This window comes from Parasteatoda tepidariorum, chromosome 4 (assembly GCF_982258835.1).
Source record: "Parasteatoda tepidariorum strain Cologne lab strain chromosome 4, Ptep-v5.0, whole genome shotgun sequence".
Taxonomy (NCBI): Eukaryota; Metazoa; Arthropoda; class Arachnida; order Araneae; family Theridiidae; genus Parasteatoda; species Parasteatoda tepidariorum.
In genome coordinates, this window is record NC_141758.1 from 77,077,582 (window position 1) to 77,098,382 (window position 20,801).

Consider the following 20,801-nt stretch of genomic DNA (forward strand, 5'->3'; position numbering starts at 1 on the left):
AAAATTAGCACTAAATTGGAGTGATATCTTTGGGGTTAAAAGTCTTAAAATGCGCAACAGTTAGTAAAATAATATTAACTTAAAAATTTTCCTTTTTAAAGGATTTAATTTATTCTGAACAAGTAACTCTATTTATTTCGTCAGAAAATGGTATTAAATTTTTCCGCATATCTTTCGTTCTTTTAATCATTGCATTTTCATATAATCATTTTATTTCTGACGTTATGCTATATTAATTTCATATCCTAAAATTATTCATCTTGTGTTTTCTCAACATTTTTCCTTTACCCCTGTTTTTCCTTATTTTAAATCTCGTAATTCCATACTGCACTAACAAGGCGTATCTCCTTTGCAGAATTAATCGCCAGCTATTATGCCTTCGTTTCTTTATATAGCACATTAAGCCCTCAGATGATTGAATAAGCATTTCAGCATGGCTTTTATAATCCAACATTGATTGTAGTTTAACAAAACACTGAAAGTGAACGCTTCAAGGTCTTGCCGCTAAGACGTAGATCATTAACTTCTTTTTTTTAAGGAACTTCTTTGTGTATCTTTAAACACTCAGATTGTTACTTTAAGTCGGCTCACGTTCGTCAACCATTCATGCATATTTGTTATTGATAAATTAAATGTCGAATAGGGTTGAGTTGTAAAGATGCTTCCTCACTGTTTTTTCGGCATTTCGTAATTTCGTTTTGTTCGTCTGAAGAAAGAATCGAATTGTACTGTTATTTGAAATAAAATGTATGATGAATTAGTTAAAAACTTTCTCTTGAAATTAAATTGTTGTTATTTTGACTTAAATATTTTTTTTCTCCATACAAATTGCTAACAGTCTGTCCAATTAGTTACAATAAGCGATTGAAAAAACGTAGATGGTTTTTGCTTGATTTTTAAAGAATTTTTTAAATTTAAAAATAAGGCTAGATTCGCCACACTGAAAAAAATATTCCGAATCAAATTATGATAAAAAGCACCATCACTCAAACTTCTGGTACATTTTACATTACAACCCATTTTTTACCGTAAAATTTTACGGAGCAAAAAATCAATTATATTGTGTACTTTTTACTGTAATATTTACTGTAAAATCACTTAGTCACTGTAATTAAATAAATATTAATGTAAAAATTACGGCATTAAATTTTACGGTAAAAATTGACCATTTTTACCCTAAAATTTTGCGGAACGCGAAATCAATTATACCGTGTACTTTTTACAGTAATATTTACTGTAAAATCACTTAGTCACTGTAATTAAATAAATATTAATGTAAAAATTACGGTATAAAATTTTACGGTAAAAATGGATTTTATAGTTAATTGGATTTTACGGATGAATGCACCCAGGTTGCCAGTACTTTTTACCGTAATTTGATCCGAAATTTTTTCTAGTGTAATTATGAACATGGACAGGAAAATCAAGTTTGTTTATAATATCAATACCGTCATCCTGTATAAATTCAGCTTGTTTAATTTGTACATTCTCAAGAATTTAAGAGCTTGTTATTATATCCTGAAAGTTAGATGCTATTTTAATATGGATTGAAACATTCTTAAATTTGACCAATTTGCGCTATGGTTCACCTAAGAGCAGCGATTGCGCGCCTCCTAGGGGTGTGTGTTAAAACTAAAAAGTGCTCAAGTATATATAAAAAAAAAATATGTGAGAAAAATATATCGAGAAAAATGAGAAAAACTATTATTAAAAAAAATTACTTAATCTACTATTAAAAAGCATAAAATATATTTTGACGTAATAAAAAAATACATGTTCAAATTGATATTATACAATTCTAAATAGGATTGTATTAATGCTGCGCAATGTATTAAATATTAAATTAAAAACAAGATTATAATGCTTATTAATGACTCCATTGGGCCTGTCTTGCAGATCAGAGTTTTTCTTCCTCATTTGTAACTTTGTAAGGTAATCTGGAGCTAGTTACCTGATTAATGCATTAATTTATTTTGAATATTGATAAGTGAAATTGATATATGCATTATATGTTGTTGGGTTCAGATTTTTAAAAATAAATCTCAGATGATGATTTGAAAAATATTCAGAAAATTATGTATGCTAACGTTCATAGCAATATTTTTTGGTGCGAAATTAATTTTTAAGGCTAGTTATCAATATTGTAATGTAGTTTTAGCATCAAAATATTATTAAATTGAATTAAGTAGAAACTAATATTACGATTACGGCATGATTTCAGTGAAGATTGTTGTAGGAGAGGGGGCGAGATGAAAATTGTGCCCTGTTAGAATTTTTCATTTTAAAATTGTGGTATAATAATGCACAGCAGGCAGTTCAACTAGTATGGTTATAAAACCATGAATACAAAACTATACGGTTTTTTAACGATTTTTATCCATTTACAACTAGCATGGTTTCTAAACCGTAAAAACGAATTTAAATGGACATTGTAACAAGGCATTCATTAAGTAATGAGCGTTAGAGAGTGCAGGATTCTGGAAACTCTTCAAGTGTTGAAGGGAATGGGAGAAATATTGTGATGTAAACGCTGGGATTCGAACCCCCGTTCTGTCGATCATGAGGCAGACAGATTTAGCCCTCTCGGCTCTAATATGTAAGTAGCTGCTGGGAACTAAATGTGCTTAATTAGGTGGGTTTACATGGTGCGATAAAATTCTGGATGTTTAACTGTATTAGGTGAAAGATATAAATGAACGGTTTTTCTCAGAGTTAACAGTTCGAATGCCATCTTATATATGGTTATTTGACGGTTATGTTTAAATATGTTGAAATAACAATTAAATAAACTATTACTTAACCATTTTTTCGAGAATTTTTTAACAGTGTGACTAAAAATTAGGTCGTAAATTCTAAAAAATTGAGAAACACCCATTTAGAGTAAAACAAGGTTCAGTTTAACGATATGTTAGTGGCAGTAAACTTGCACCGCATTGTATTTCAAGTTGCCAATATTGTGGTTCAAGGTACGATATTGTTGTTAAAGGTAAGGATATTATGGTTCAAGGTGTGAATATTATGGTTGAACGTTGAACTGAATTTCTGAGAACTTCTTACTTCTAAAATCAACTTAAGTAGACAAAATTCAAAGTAATAATTTTAAGGTCATTATTAAATTGTATCGATAGGCTATATTAAAATTCCATTGAAACTTATTTTTTTCAAACGTTAAGCTTCTTAAAGCCACTAGCAGTTGAATGCCCTATCATGCGATGCATTGTATAAAAAGAAGAAAACAAATAATAAAATTCAAATCGCTCAATCAAACATTTCGCAACTTAAAATTAGTAAATTATTTTTATCATAACAACATGACATAAGTATATTATTTTAATCATAATAACATGGCATAAATCGGTAAAATACAGATGTTAAAAAAAGCATAAATACCTATTATTCGAGGATTGTTAAATCTCCAAAAACTTTCGCAAATGACATGTTGTTAAACAGAACTACTTTAAATCTTTAATCGGATAATAATAACCACAACTAAAATTTCACATAATACATTAATAATAATTCACATAAAATTACAATGACCTTTTCCAGTATAAATTACTCTTATTCAATATTAAACGATGAATAAAATAAAATGAAGATGAAAACAGTAGTTGATTGACCCGACATCCTTGCGACACGAAACCAATTATCTACCGAAAAGCATAGTTCTGAAAAATCACGATTCGAAAAAAAATAAGAACTTTCGATCTCGAGGAAGTCTTGAAATAATAGTTAAACAACACACTTGAAAAACTTTTTCTTCTGACGAAGTTATAAAAAAATTTTCTCAGTCGCTATCTTGAAAATAATGATTAATAGTTTAACAAATTGTTAATAATAGATAGGTATAGGTTTAAATTATTCGCTTCATAATTTATTGGACCAAAAATTGTAAAGAAGATTTTAAGAAATTTTTCCATTACACCGAATGGGTTGAAGCCTAGCTTGAGCTTATCATTACCTAAATTAATGCTCTCTCAGATTATTATATTATAAAATTATTCGTTTTCTTTTCCCTTCCTGTAGGCTGTTCATTTTACTCTAATTTTTTTTTTATCTTCAACAGAGAAATAGCTTTGTTGTTCTATTATATTTCTTAAAACAATTGAAATCACTTTCGCTGTTCCCGTTATTATAAATCCAATGTTAATAACTGTATTTTTTGAATATATTTTTCTTAATTTGGAACACTCATGATTTATATATTATTTATTTTATTATTTAATACTTAATGAGTGATGATAAAAAAAATTCTTAGGCCTCTCAAATTATTCTTTGTTAGCAGAGTTTTATTAAAACCACTTGGGTCATTTTAGCCATTTGATTCGATTCAAATAAACAAGATTTATCACACAAATTATTCTTCTAGAAAAAATTTCAAAAAAAAAAAAGAAGTCTTATGGGATAATTATAACAATTTCTTTAGTATTTTATCTAACCATTTTTCTAATGTTTTATAAAACGAAAATTTCCGTTACCAAACGCATTTCAATAAATCTTTGCAAAAAAACTTTTTATAAAATTCTTATTGTATAATTTTAACCATTTAAGTATTTTATGTAACCGTTTTACTAGAGTTTTATAGAACGAAAATTTCCGTTAATATAAGCCAAATGTATTTAAAGAAAAATTTGCAGACAGCTTTTCATAAAGTTCTTATTGTATAATTGCAACCATTTTAGTATTTTATCTAACCGTTTTACTAGTGTTTTGTAAAACGGAAATTTCCGTCACTGGAATTCAAACGCATTTAATAAATCTTCAGACAGTTTTTTATAAAATTCTTATTGTATAATTTCGACCATTTCTTTAGTATTTTATCTAACAATTTTACTTACTTATTATTCCCGAACAAAAGCTAAAATATGAAATTTATTTGTTACCAGTTTTTACTCTTTTCCGTCTTGATATATATGGGCTTTCAGCCCTGCTGAGATATTGCAAAATGTTTTTTTTTCAATGTAAATAAACAGTTTTGAGTTGATAGTATTTAGTATAATTATTTTCCCAATAATCACGGTGCCAAAATTATTTGACGGCACGTCTATGACCTGATTAAGCAATTTTTTAGAGAAAATGGCACGTTGGTGTATAAAGGTTCGCCACCCCTGTCATAGAGTCAGAAACTCGGTAAATTTTACCATATTTTGGTGTTTTTTGCAATGCTTTTTTTTTTCAGAGTGTACATACCACCAGCTAGTGCAAATACATTTTCCTGAGAGCTTAGCTACACACAATGTGCAATGGTTTTATGTTTCTCTTAAAGCAATGAATTTTTGAAATATTCTGCAAAAATATTCTTAAGTCTTACCTTTTCGACTTAATTTATATTATCTGATGAAATTTTTTTTTTAAATGCATGAATATCCAACTTAAATCAGCTAAAAGAATTCAAAATGAGTGTTATCCAAGGAATAAGATCCAATGTGTTGATCAAGTTACAAGTTCATGTTGGTAGAATTTTTTTAATTCAAAAAAAAAAAAAAAAAATTCTAAAATGTAGGGCTTAATTCATTCAAAGACTTATCTTAGTAAACAAACGTGTAGTTTATTTCTCGCAAAATTTATTGAATTATTACTTTTTGCATAAGTATTTGAATTAATATTTTTTGTGTAAAAAAATTAAAATTGCTCCAAAGTTCAATATTCTATTCTACTTTGCGCATATTTTCTATTCTGCACAAGGCAATTTATTACGATTTCCGACATTTTCAACAAACTTTTCAGAATAATTTACAAAAGTAAATCTATTTTTGTTAATTATTTTTCCGACATAATGTAAGCCATAAATCTAGAGGGTAATTAATCTTAACGGGCTTCACCCAAACTATTGATTTTCGATTGATTTATGGTACTCTTCATTAGTCTAGTTTGCCGAGAAAGCCCTACGGGGATTCTTTGAATAGGTTTTAAGTTTATATTACAATAATTTTTTAACAATTTTTTTTATAGAATGCAGTTTTGAGAAGTCCTTTAACGATGTATGTCAAACTTTAAGAAACAAATTGCTTTCTTACGTCATGATAAAATGGTTTTATTTTACGTTTGATTAGAATTGGTTTAAAATAGATGATAAACAGAAAGATGAGTGAGTTTTTAGGAAGAAAATACTGCCTTAATTTTTATTTCTGAGTACGAGCAGCCTGTATTAAAATTAAAAAAATTGAAATTAGAAGTAAAAAATCGCTTTTCAAAACAGCATTTCAAGATATAAGGCGTATTATTTAGTTTTGTTTTGTCAACAATAGCTTTGTTTCTTTTCATCAAAAAATTAATATTAAAAATTTTTTGGAGCCATGAAATTCATTAAACTGGATGTTGATCACCAGTTAGGCCAAAAAGGATCCGTTGTCAACATACCCAATAACTTCCGTAGACTGTCTTCCACGCAATATAAATGATTCATTCACTATTCGTGTAAAATTTTAAAAAAAGGCAAACCTAGCTTTCAAATCATATTTCATGTATGAGCTTGTGAATTCGAAGCGGGTGTATGATGCAACTTACTATCTCCTTCAAACACCATTGTACCAATCCGAAAATGTTAATATTGATCTCGATTGGCTGTCTATTCAGTCATCAAAAAAATTTACCAGAATGTGTCTGAGTTGCATCCAAATATGTCTGCGAAATTGTGTACCGAGCAGTTCAGGATTAACAGTTATAGATGTCCAAGATGAAAACACAATTAATTTGCTTTTCCAAAAAAAATTAGACAACAACCAATTTGCCAGTGGGTAACCTGGGTTTCAGGAATTTATATTTTCTTTACACCAGGAAGAAAAATGCGTTCAAAATCCAGTAAAAAATAATTACAATGATTTAAAATTCTGTACTCTTTGAAAATATGCACAATTAATTACTAATAAACTATTTACTTCGTCGTAAAGTAGTCATTAAAAGTTCATTATTGCTCAGCCGCTTAATTTATTCTTACTTCGACACACGAGGTTAAGAATTTCGCCAACTTCCTGAAATACTTCCGATTCTCTGAATAACTGAAACAAAACTTTTCCTTTCCTTTTCAAGAAGATGAAGAGAAAGATCATGTCTGTAGGTGACGAAAAGTGTGAAACTCAGGCAATTACGAAACACTTACCCATTGTAACATGAAAGGGTGAGTGCGTGCCTTGAATGCGGAGGATGACTTATGTGCGTTGGTGCAAATTGGATAATTAAGTAACTAGTTTAACAGAATATGTTACACGTGAATGATTATTGAGAACATTTATAAATGTTTAATAACTCCCACGTTTTCATATTTTGCTCATATCGAAGGCTGATAATTTATGATTATTAAAGTTGTATTGCTATTCTTACTATGAAAAGTTATTTCATGCGCTAAAGTTTGATGAATGTATTTTTATGAAAAATTAACGGTTGGAATTTTATCTGAGTTTCCTTTTAATTACAAGCCTGCACTCCTTAAAAAAAACGGTGCAAGTTTGAGCTGTAATGTAGGTATACTTTATGTCAAAATATGTTGCAAATTTTCTGAAACTTTATAGTACTAAGTTGTGCTAAGTTAAATTATAGCACCATGGGATCAAATCTAAGAATATATGATTCAATACGTAAGGTGCTAAGTTGCACCATATAGTACCTCTGAGCGTTGGTGCAAATCGAATAATTAAATAATTACTTAACTGATTGTAACGTAATTAAATGCTTAATTAGAACATTTATGATTATTCAGTAAACTACGTGTTTGCGTAATTTGAAGGCGAATAATTTTTTTTGCTAGTGTGAAGTCTAATAAATCGTTCCTTTTTCAAATCATATCACCTTTGATTTCTAAAGAAGCATTGTGTACAGAACGCTCTAACGGATAAATTAGAAAGTTTATTTTTTTTTTCAAGTGGAGATCCACTCAGAAGAATTAAATCACTTGTATTTGTGTTAAGCTTTTATTTGCATTAATCGGTTTTACTAGTTTTTAATCTAATTTGTTAACATTCCGTGTAAGGATATAGCATTTCAAATTGAACTTATAATTTTTTTAGCCAATTTAGTCTTCTATGTTCTACTTGTTTCTTTGTTTAAACGCGTTACGTAGTTGTCTAATTCGCACCTCATATGCAGTCCTAAATCGTATCTGTACGATTTAGGGACAGCGTTTCAACTTCAGCTGCTAATCGGTCTTAGTTTAAGAAATGTGAACTGTACTGCACTCAAGTGATCGAAATGTGACTGAGAACTTATTATGTTTCTATTGCATCAATCACTTTTTTTACATAATATTTTGCAATATTACTGTAAGCAATTGTTCGAATTCGCTTAGATCTTTATGGTTATTTTTACTTTTTTTTTAGGGTGGATTCGCTCGTGTACACGAGTTAACAGATCTGACCACAAACCAAGTATACGCTTGTAAAATCATTCCAAAGAGCAGATTAACCAAACCACATCAGAAGGAAAAAGTGAGTTCAGAACTTATTTTTCTTTTTCATTTTAATTTTTATAAAGAATTGAAATTATCAAGTATTTCCCGCTTCAAGTAATATATTGTAAATAATTTCAGATGAAATTATGTTAAAAAGCACCGGCTCTCCGGATGGCAGTACTTTTTTTTACCGCAAACCGATTCATTTTTTCTGCAAAATTTTACGGAACAAAAAATCTGATATACCGTAATTTTTTTACTGTAATATTTACAGTAAAATCACTGGATCACTGTAATTAAATAAATATTTCTGTAAAAACTAAGGTATAAAATTATCTGATAAAATGGATTTTACGTTAAAATGATGTGGATGTTGCATTCAAGGTGCCAGTATTTTTTACTGTCATTTGAGCCCGAAGTTTTCACAGCGTATGGTGGATTTGATACAGTAAAATTTACGGTAAAATCACTGTAATTAAATAAATATTTCTGTAAAAACTAGGGTACAAAATTATGTGGTAAAATGGATTTTACGTTAAAATGATGTGGATGTTGGATTCATGGTGCCAGTATTTTTAATCGTCATTTGAGCCGGAAGTTTTCACATCGTATGGTGATTTTGATACAGTAAAATTTACTGTAAAATCACTGAATCACTGTAATTAAATAAATATTTCTGTAAAACTTACGACATAAAATTACACGGTTAAATAGATTTTACGGTAAAGTGATGTGGATAATGCACTCAGGGTGCTAGTATTTTTTACCGTCATTTGATCCAGAAATTTTTACAGTGAGGTTGATTTTTTTACCTAAGTTAAAAAAAAATGAACTAATTTTATAGTTGAAAGTTAAATGTTACTAATCTGTTCATAAACATCTTTGAAATCTCTCAAAAAAATTTTAAATTTGCCGTTGTTTTAAATATATAAATATGAGGAGTTTCTATTATTAATTCTAATATCGAAGTTTTTATTATCAAATTAATTGAGACAGTTTAATTTTTCTAGTTTATTCATGTTTAAACATTGTTGGTCGAGCCTTAAAACATTGCCTGACGCAAATGTTTTTGTCTTTATTCAAATGGCACTGTAAGCCTATCATTAGGCAAGATGAATTTAACCAAATAATAAATATTAAGACATCTAATTTTGTCATTTACGCCGACGTTGGACGGTACAATTCAACATGACTTTGCCCCTTGTTATAATTCAATATATTCATGCTGGTAAATCAAAATAACGTTGTTTGATTTACATTAAACGTCAATAGACTTAAACTCAATTGAGATTTATGGAATGTGTATTTGGAGGAACCGAGATTGACTGTACGATACGAAAATGAATTGCATGTTAAATAATGCTATATAAATCTGATTCTACACTAATCAAATCAAGTATCTATGCACTAATCTACAGAGACGAAAACTAAAAGTCTTCAAGAGTTCATTGCTACTTAAAAATACACTGTAAAAATTCTGGATCAAATTACGTAAAAATACTGCCTCTGAGGGTACAGTACAGTTACAATTTCAATTACAGTACAATTATTACAGTACAGTACAGAGAGTAAAGTACAATTTTTACATTAATAATTACTATGAAATCACTGTAATTAATCACCATAAAATCACTCGACTTAAATTAATATTACTGTAAAAATTAAGGTATAATATTTTACGATTAAAAGAACTTTACGGATGAGGCCTCAAAATGCAAATACTTTTTACAGTAGTTTGATACGGATACAGTGAAGACATAATTCATTTGTCAATAAATTTAAGACAAAGCGTGAATTAAAGCTTATTAAAAATATTTCTCTATAAATATAGTGCTTTATGAGTTTGGTTCCACACTGTTCAAATATTTCTGGAGTCAATGGCAAAACATCTTCATGACTTAATTGCTACTTAAAGAAGACATACATAATGCAATGCATATAACGTCAAAGTATGAATTAAATCATAAATAGTTTCGAAAGAAAACAATTGCATCAATCAATTTTCACAGTATAATTTGAATTGGAGGTTTATTATCAGTTATAAGAAAATATTACCTGCAGTTATTAATTGTAAATGTCTCAGAAACAACTTTGAATTCCTGATTTGGGGATGCTCTTCGATTCTGAAGTTGAGTTGTTCAGAATGACTTCAGCATACTTAAATCTTGTTCTGTTTAGTATATTTTTTGGTTTCTAAGATTATGGAGAAGAATTATTCTCCATCCTTTGTTGGAGAAAAACTTACTGTTTCCACAACTAAAAAATGTGCTAAAAGAACAAAGTTTCATGATGTCGAAGACATTACGAACATCAGAATTGGAGAACAATCCAAAAGGGGACTAAAAAAGTCAGGTTGATGTTACTTCGAGGCATAATTAATGATTGTTCATGATGTGGTGTAAAAGTACACTGTAAAAAATTCTGAATCAAATTACGGTATAAAGTACTGGTTCTTTGGGTATATCAGCCGTAAAAAGCATTTAACCATTAAATCAATTTTTACCGTAACATCTATTTTTACCGTGAAATCCATTTTTGCCGTAAAATATTATGCTTTAATTTTTACTGTAATGTATGTTTAGTTGAGTGATCCAGTGATCTTACGGTAATTATTAATGTAAAAATTACGGTTAATCAGATTTTATGTTCCGTAACATGTTCCGGTAAATACGGTAAAAAGAACCGACAACCTGAGTGCAGTTGCTTTTTACCGTAACTTGATCCAGAATTTTTCTCTTCACTGCATTTGAGTTTAAGCTTTATATGGCATAGGTTTAATATAACAAGTAGAACATGATATTATATAAGAACCTGGCATTTAAAGACGAGGAAACTGAATTAACCTGCATTGTAAAAAAATTTCGAATTAAATTACGATAAAAAGTACCTGCATTCTAAGTGCCGGTACTTTTTTACCGTAATTTGATCCGGAATTTCTTCCAGTGTAATGGATAAGTATGTATTTCACGTGGTATGTAATTGGTATGGGATGTAATTCCCTGGTAATATGTTTCACGTAATATTTTCAGGAGTTATTAACTAATTCCTGAAAATTCATAAGCGATCTTTGAAACAATTATTAAATAGAAAATTACTTATATGAAAATAAAATTACAGTTGAAAAATTTCGAGAAAAACTTTTACATTGGTTTCCTTACCAGAGAAACGATTCATTTTTCTCTGAAGATCTCTAACTACACATTTATTCTTCGAAATATCTGAAAGTGCTGGTCATTCAAAAATACGGTTATTGATCGTTGCTGAAATTACATCCATTTGAATGAGAAAGAGGCATCACCTGGACTTTTCTTTACTTTCTTTATGTAAAAGAAAATGGCTTTTTTTCTGACCAATGGAGCTATTTCTTATTTTGAAATCGTAATTGGACGTCTGCTTGTCTTCTTAAAGAAGACTTTTTCGTCTACAAGATGAATGTTCTTTCATTTTCTGAATGGTAATGATTCTAAAGTTGGAAATTGCTTTACAATGATCTGCTATTTAGTCTACAAAAATTTTTTATTAGTTTTAGATTGTCTTTATAGGGAATTATTTAAGATATGATTTACATAGTAAGTAAAATAAGTGTTCAATCCAAAAAATGATTACAGAACGCAATCGATACTATTTGCCAAAAAAAATTTTGATTGTTTTTTTACAAATCGTGCCAACCGGGCTGTAAGGTCGTTGGGGAGGTCACCTCCCGGCAGAAAGGTCCCGGGTTCGAACCCGCTTCAGCGTGGATGTAATTTCCTTCTCTCTGTTTTATCGGTATTTCTTATGCTGTTGGGATAACATTGATCCAACTATATGGGACCCACGAAAAAGAGATCAACGATGCTGTTAAGTACCACGATGCATATAGCTGCCTAGTTGCCAATTGTGGTGGGCATTGGAAATTTAAAAAAAATATTACATACTATGTTAAATGCAGTTGAAGCAATATGTGTTCTAATTACACAAATGTTTGTAAGATCTCACAATAACTTTTTTATTTAGTGGTTTTTTAAACAAATCAACTTAAAGCTGTTAGGTTCTAGATGTTAAAGAAAAACTCGAACTCAGATTAAATTTTTAAGACCAGAATCCTTAATTACCAGCCTTAATTAATTACTATTCACAGTAAAATAAAATTACCAAGATATACAGGAAGATGCTATCCGATTTAAAACATTCCTTTTAACCATCCATTTAATTTAGATTAAGCATTGAAACTCTTACCCTGCTTGTATATATTTTATCCTTAATATCCTCTGTGCTACTCTAGCTGTAACATTCCATTATACAAATTGAACACCCTGAAATGAGATCCATAGCTCAATGTCAGGATATAAATTCACGTGTTGACGCAACTATTAATCTTTGTTGCAGATCCTGAGAGAGATCGATCTTCACCAGAAACTGAAGCACAAGAATATCGTCCGCTTCCAACATTTCTTCGAAGATGACCAGAATGTCTACATTATTCTCGAGAACTGCTCCAGAAAAGTGAGAAGAGTCGTTATTTATTTACTTTTGCTTTCTTCGTTTGCTGAATTCATTTTGCTTTTCTGAAATAATAGGAATTGTACTTTCTGTTTTACACCGAGAAAAAAAAGTATGGTTTAAACCAGCGCTTCCCAAATGGTGCTCCGCAACACAAAGAGTCACAGGAGTTCCGAGAATTTAAAATTTTTTAAACCATTAATAATTTCTGGAATTTGTAATTATATTTATATGTGAGCCGTGATGGTTCAGGGGATAGAGCATTCGCCTTCCAAAGAGGTTAACCGGGTTTGAATCCTAGCGATGGCTGATCTATACGAATTCCGCACTTCATTCCATGAATTATCTAATGCTGAGGATATTTTACGTTAGTACTATGGTAGGTGCGAGCCAGATGCGGAATTCGTATCGGCCATATATCGCTGGGATGTAAACTGGGCCACCTCATTGGAAGGCGAGCGCTTTGTCCCTTGAGCCACCACGACTCATTTTTCTCATTAATATATCATCAAAACAATTGGTAGTATTTCTCTGGTCAATATGTTCACAGCTGCTAATAAATTTAATTAATATATTTAGAGTTCCTCCAAGCAATGCTCTGTCATTTAGGGTTCTGTAGCCGTAAAAAAAATTGGAACCCCTGGTTTAAACTACCAGAATATGGTGAAAATTTACCGTGTTTCGGGCTCTATGGGAACGACAAAAATTTCGTAATTTTTACTGAAGTAATTACTTTTTACTTAAGTAATGATTTTGATAGTAAAATATGGTTTGTAAATATATGATAAAATTTGATAATTTTATTATGATTCTTTTGAACAGATTTTTTTCCCAACCCCGAAAAGAATCACGGGATCTGCAAAAATAAAATGCTAATTTTCAAATCTTTTAGGGGAAAAAATTTAAGAATTTAAATGAAGCCCTTCATGTGTATGATTTAAAATTTTGTCAATACAATTTAAATAATGTAGTACAAAATATTCTCCTTCACAACAAAAAGTTTCTTTTTCTTCCTTTTCTAATTATAATTAAAATTTCGCTCGTTTTAACATCATTCATGATGACTGATCTTTTGGTCAGATAATTGGTTACCTGCAAGTGACGTCATTTTTGGTAAATCGTGGCATTAGTCGATTCAGAAACCAATCTGTTTCGACACTTACGCATGACGTCGCTTACAGGCATCCAATTAAATCTGATTTAAATCAAATGATTGTGCATAATCACTTCACTTCTTCTCGATGTGCAAGTACCCGCTTGGCCTGTTTATTTCGTTTTTAAAGTTTAATTAATTTAATTAGTTAATTTAAAGTTAATAAGTTTTGTGATAAAGAAATTCATATATCTTATAATAACTTTATTTCGTTAGTAAGATAAATTGAGGTCACAATAAACTAAAAAGAAGACATATTTTGTCATTATAAGAATCTGAATTCATATAAAATCCGTGATTTAGCTCTTGAATAAACCATTTGTCATTTGGCGGAATTACATCTGTTACAAAAACATTTTTTCTTTGTCCTGAAAGTTATAACTTAAGAGCAATAAAAGTTTTTTTCATTTCCGTTCTACTATTCCAAATGTAATTACATGTTAAACAAGTGTTTGTAATAAAAAAGAAAAATCTTCGGAAAAAAGTGATGTACGAAACTAATGTTATTTGCATCGCTTAAATGTTCAGAGTTATACCCCAGAAATAAGCAAACATTTAATCAGCGAAATATAGATAGAGTTTTTTTTCGTCTTTAATTTGTTTTTCATATTTTAATACAAATTTTCAAAAGAGATAAGTGTTTGAAAAAGACAAATTTTTAGAAAAGATAAATCAATTATGAAATTCAATAATGAAATACTGTATGTTTTATTTGTTTTTCTTCAGAAAATTATTGTTAAAAGTGAGTTTTAAATGAATATTTTTCAGAAAAAATTTTTATCGTTAAAAAAATCTAGCTCTTATGATTCAGCATTGTAGAGTAAACTATTAATATAAATAAGCTTTAAATCAATAGTTTTCTAAAAAGGGAAACTCTTTAAAATCTCTTGTACTTTCAAGTTAGCATTATTTAGAAGACTATTATTACATATTGATTATGCATACTAAAACTTTGAGTAAGTTTAAAGTAAATTTTTTATTTATTTATTTTTAACGTTTTCTTCGACTAGTCAAAGCAGCATAACTCAAGAAATTCCTAAAAGTTCCGATAAAAATTATAAGTTTCGTCCTTGAGATTTGATAAAAAAAAAAAAAAAATGTTTTTTTCCTTAGTGGCAACCGTTTGTTTTTATAGAATTTTATTTTAGTTGTTCAATTAGTTTATTTAACACGATGCTTTTTTAAAGGTTATTTACTTTAAAACTTTACTAAACTTTACTTTAATTTTAAAAACATTTTATTGCTTCGCAAGGGTGGGCGCGAATAATTTCTCAGGGGGAAGGTGAAACCAAGAAAAATATTCATTACAATATTTCAGAAATTATGTAAAAGCAAATTTCATTCTGTTTGTACTTCTGAAAAATATTTTAACTGGTGTAGAACAAAATATTTTTACAAGTTACATTCCATAATTAAATTTCAGCTGCCGACTAACTAATTCAGCTGCCGAATATTTTTCTACGTAAAATATTTATATTTAAATCATTGTATTTAATAAATTTTTTATTATTCAGTTCTTTACTTAAGTAATATATAAGACACAATACGTGTTTTTGCTATAATAACACTGTTGGAAATTTCTCGGAAAAAAATGTTTAAATAACAATTTATTTAATAGTTAATTTACCATATTCAAACAAAACAGTCTAATAACTATAAATAAGATGTTATTCAATCTGTTAACTGTAAGAAAATCCTTTTATTAACAGCTTTCACCTAATACGGTTAAGCAACCAGAATTTTATCGCAGCTAGGGGCCACCTAAGGAAGTAACTTAGCTCCTTGCAACTAGGTACATATAATAGTCTCAAAACCGATAGAACGAGGGGTTTAAATCCCAACGTTGACACCAAAATATTTCATCCCCTCATTTCCACACATGAAGATTGTCCAGTCCTGCCCTCCCTTATTTGTGACCCTGGACTAGAATACGATACTCTCATTCACGCATAGATGGCAGCACCATAAAGCTGCTTAACAGAAAAATTGATAGTATGTCTCATCTCTCACGATATGGTGAGACAACCAGAAGAACTAAAACACATTCCGTGGTTCATTTGATAAAACACAACTCAACCAAATCTAACTCCAGTGCCCATTATCTAACAAAAGGCCTAGCTCCAATGTTCGGTTAATATTTCTTTACGATTTTGAAACAATATTGATTTTAAATGGTTAAAAATCGTATAGTTTTGTATTCATGGCTTTTTAACAAAGTTGTAAACGGTTTCAAAACCATGAAGGTTAAAAACATGTTTTTCACCTTAAACTTTACGATTAATTAGATGGCCTGACTGCTGCCAGCTATATTACTGTAATTTTAAAAGGAAAATTCTAACAGTAAAATTTATTCTGATTCTTGATTTGCCCAAAGAAGAAAGGAAAAAATAAAGAGCTAAATCGATAGATAAGATAATTTTAATTATATATTTTCAACTTAATTAAGATATTTACATTTTGTCAGTTTAATAATACCTAACACCTAACACTTATTAAGTTGTTTTTTTAAAACATCTTTTTAATTTTGTTATCAGATTTATTGTGAAGCTTAGTAGTTGACACGTGTCTTCTTTATACGTGATTCATAGCTCATAAAAGAATCGAAAAAAGAAAAATCTGAAAAAAGATGAATCGCTTCACTGAGTTTAAAGCAAACTTTTTATTTTATTTTTTTTGCATTTTCTTCGACTAGTCTAAGCAGCATCTTTCAAGCACTTTCTAGAAGTACTGAGGAAAAACTTAAATTACATCCTTGGGGTTAAATGCGAAAAAAAAAAATCTTAACTTCACTGTACTTCAGTTTAAGAAATGAGGACTTCTTCTTTGATATTAAAGTTCAAGGTCAGCTAGGGGGTCAGAGAATACCTTATGAATGAAAAGAGGTCCCAGCTGCCTTGCTAACTTGTTTTTCAGTTGACCCTCCGGCGATTTTACCTGAAGAATTTTTTTTAATAGAAATCTGTCAGAGGCAGATGTTGTGTTTAATTTTTTTTCTTCTCTACTCCACTTTAATAATATCTTCAAACACAAAATATAGGGTGAGGCCCCTATAAGGTTGAATAGCTTCACAAACCTCAATTTCAGATTGAAAAGGCATTGTTATTAGCTTAGCTATTAGAAAATTTAACAAATTTAAATGTATGCCTTTATTTTTCTTCATTAAATTGTGCTTAAAGGCAATATCTAAATACAAAGATGAGACGTATAACAACAACAAATATGGTAACCGATAAACAAAACCTTATTTTTATATAATATATATACATATTAAATTAAAGTTTATATATATACACGCACACACAATTTATACAATGATTGAGTTCGATAACTACAAAGATAATACATTTGGTATTTAAAATAATGTTACAAATTGGAGATTTCTGATATTTTTTCTTTCTGACTACTAGTTAGGATGATTAATGCTTAATTGTCAAATAGTTAGAATGAATGATAAATAAATGGTTTTATAAGTAGAAGAGAATAATTTATCTTCCTAATCATTTACATAAGTAAAGCAGGGTGTTTACATATTTGTATGTGTGTTTGTCTTTGCACATTATACAAATCTGCAATTCTATACAGATCCGCGCCTAATTCGGTGTACGTCACTCAGAAATAAGAAAGATTTAAAAAAAAAAAAAAAAAAACGGATTGCCCTGAATAACTTGTGATCTAATAATCGGATCTTCACCTTCTCGGGCTCAATCTTAATGACTTGAGGTGGTGACCTCAAATATGCTACTTAATGAGTGCAGACGATATTTTAAGTTACTCAATCAGATATACAAATATATTGTAATATAATACATGGCCGAGTTTGAATATTATGGGTTAATATTAAGGGGGGATATGGGACCATGTATGAATGCAGTATATTAAGCAAGAATTTCTTCATTTTAAAATTCTATTTAACACAATATTATAAATATACATAGTTACTAGTTCTTTTTCTAGCATTTCTCACATTTTTTTTTCTTTTTCTGAATAAACATATCTTTTTTTCGACGAATTATGATTTCTGACCCCCAAAATATAGGGGTTATCCTCAATCTGGATCCCCGATAGTTTGGTCAAGAGACAGACTTAAAGAAATATTTTGAAATATTCGTCACGAGAACTTTTTAAGCGAATTGAAATCTTTTCGCATACGATTATAAAATTCTTTAGCGAAAATGTAAATCTATGCAAAAAATAACTTTTAATAAAGATTTATAATTTTTTGTTACTTTATGTATTTAATAATAATCAAAAAACGAATTGTAAGGTATATAATTTTTTACAACATTTTAAAGAATGAATTTGACATGATAAAATGTAAAATTTGAACGAAATTGGACGAATAGTTCCTGAGCAATCGAATTTTTTAAAGAAGCCGTAATCTTTGTTCAAAGAAAGTACGTTTTTGTGCCTGATTTCGTAACTTATAATATTATCTGCACTAATTAATTGGCATATTTAAAGCCACCCCTTCAAACTATTAAGATTGAGTCCTAGAAGAAGATCCGATAATTACAACAAAAGTTATTCTGGATGGTTCGTTTCTATTTTGTATATACTTTCCAAGATACTGCAGAACTGTTTGCTTAAAAACTCCCCCTCCCCACCACTGGTTCGTTTCTCCTCTTGGATATACTGTAAATGTTTTAAAAAAAAGCAAGTTCCAATATTGAAGAAGAAAAATTAGATCAGAAATTTATACGAAGTCTAATAGGAAATATCTTGCTTTGTGTATTTAATATTGATAATTCGATTTGAATTAGTAGCAAAATTAACGGAATCGTTTTTTTTTTTTTTCTTTTAAGAAAGAAAAAAAGCCGTGTTTCATGAAAAATGCATTAAGAGTTTACGAAAGTTCAATTTAGCTATGCAAATGTTAATAGAACATAATGTCACAGTATATATGATTAAGGAGTCACAAGAAAGTAAACAATAGAAATAAATATACTAACAATCTTTCTTTTATTTATTTGCTGCATACAAACAAAGAAACATGAATATTTCAAAAAACACCCTTATTGTTCTTTAAATATTGTATCTTTGTCACGATTTATATCGTTTTAGGCAACTCTATCGTTTAGTTACTAATTAAAAGCATATTTATATTGTTTTAGTGAACGCGATAAAAATTGTGTCTATATTCTTAATAAGATAAAACTTAATAAGATAGGATTATTCCTATTTTATATATTTAATCTTATGTCCCGAGAAAATTTATCGCAATATTCTTTAAGTTGGATTGTTTTGGATGTATTATTTTAAAGCCGGTGTTGAACACCCTACCCAATTGAGTTTGTGACTATCAATATTCAACTCAATAATCTTGAATGTTTGAACACAACTCAGAGGACAGGGGAACTCCTGGATACAAATTCGCCTTTCGTGGCGAACTTTCTAAAGGAACCAAACCACATTTCGTTTGAAGGGGAAAATAACAAAATCCTCCCTCATTTAGCCCGAATGTAAGAAGATTTTTAACTCACAATCCGTTTAACCCCGAGGATATAGCACTATGGTCATTGCGAACTGGTAGCAGTTTTCGAATGAACCAGCCATCGCCAAGATCCGAACCTGAATCACTTTATCTATAGGCTAAAGATATATATATATATATATATATATATATATATATATATATATATATATATATATATATATATATATATATATATATATATATATTATTTTATTATTTTATTTTTCAACCGCCGTTGAACAACCGACACTTTTTTGGTTTACGACTATCAATGTTCAACTCCATAGCCTTGTGATTTTGAACTTAACACTTAACTCAGAAGACAAAGGAATTCTTGGATCGAGCATGTGACCAACTAGCTCGATGGACTTTTCGATGAAATATCCCAACGATGACCAGTCATCATTGGGATTTAAGCCTGGGTTATCCGATTTGAAGGCAATTTACAATTAATTTTTTTGAGTTCCGGTAGCTCAGAGGATGAAGCGTTTGCCACCCGATGAAGTGACACAGGTTCGAATCATAGCGGTAGTTGCTTGATGTGAGTTCTGCTCCCGGCTTGCTCCGACCCCATTGCTGACGTAAACTATCCTCAGTGGTAGACATTTTAGGGGTTAGCCATTGCCCTTTTTAGCCCTTGCCATCAGGTTGACAGTAAGAGGTTGTCGTGGTTTTCCTCTCCGTGTAACACAAATGCTGGTTAGTTCCGTCAAAATACTCCTCCACAAAGGCTATTCCCGAAGCTTAATTCAAGAGTTCCCTTGTCTTCTGGATTGGGTTCCAAATTAGAAGGCTACACAGTTGAATATCTATAGTCGTCAACTCAGAATTGGGTCTGCTGCTCACCGCAGTTCATAAAATGAAATAAAATTAATTTCGATGCTTTAAATGTTACTAAGAGACGTTTATTGGATATATAATACGCGATCGAATCTATAGTGGATTCTCAACTGCGTTTATAAAGGAAGTTTAGATTGTTTATCCATTCTTTAAAATAAAATTCTACTGTTATTAACGAATTAAAAATCCTCCAAAATAAATTGGAGTAATTGTATGCCGAATTGCTTCATCTTAAGAGTTTAAATGAATCCGGTCATGCAGGAAATTATAATCTTTACCTCACGACAGTCGACATAAATGTATTGTATCATTAAAAAGTCCACTGGCTGAATGCTATAAAGCACTATAAATATGCAAATAAATTTGAAAATTTGTAAACAGAAAAGTTATAAAAAATATCCCTAAGGCTCATGTAAGAGGTGAATTAAATTAAAACTATTCCAATGTTTTGAGAATGTTTCGTTTCACTC

At 29.7% G+C, this 20,801-nt stretch overlaps 1 protein-coding gene across 1 annotated transcript in view; it reads left to right on the forward strand.

Annotated features, from left to right (window-relative positions):
- LOC107443667 (serine/threonine-protein kinase PLK1) overlaps positions 1-20,801 on the forward strand; it is a 187,293-nt gene that overhangs the window by 137,319 nt on the left and 29,173 nt on the right. The window contains exons 2-3 of the mRNA XM_043051302.3: positions 8,313-8,420; positions 12,752-12,868. Of these exons, the coding sequence (XP_042907236.2) occupies positions 8,313-8,420; positions 12,752-12,868 (225 nt within the window). The remainder of the gene's footprint in view (positions 1-8,312; positions 8,421-12,751; positions 12,869-20,801) is intronic.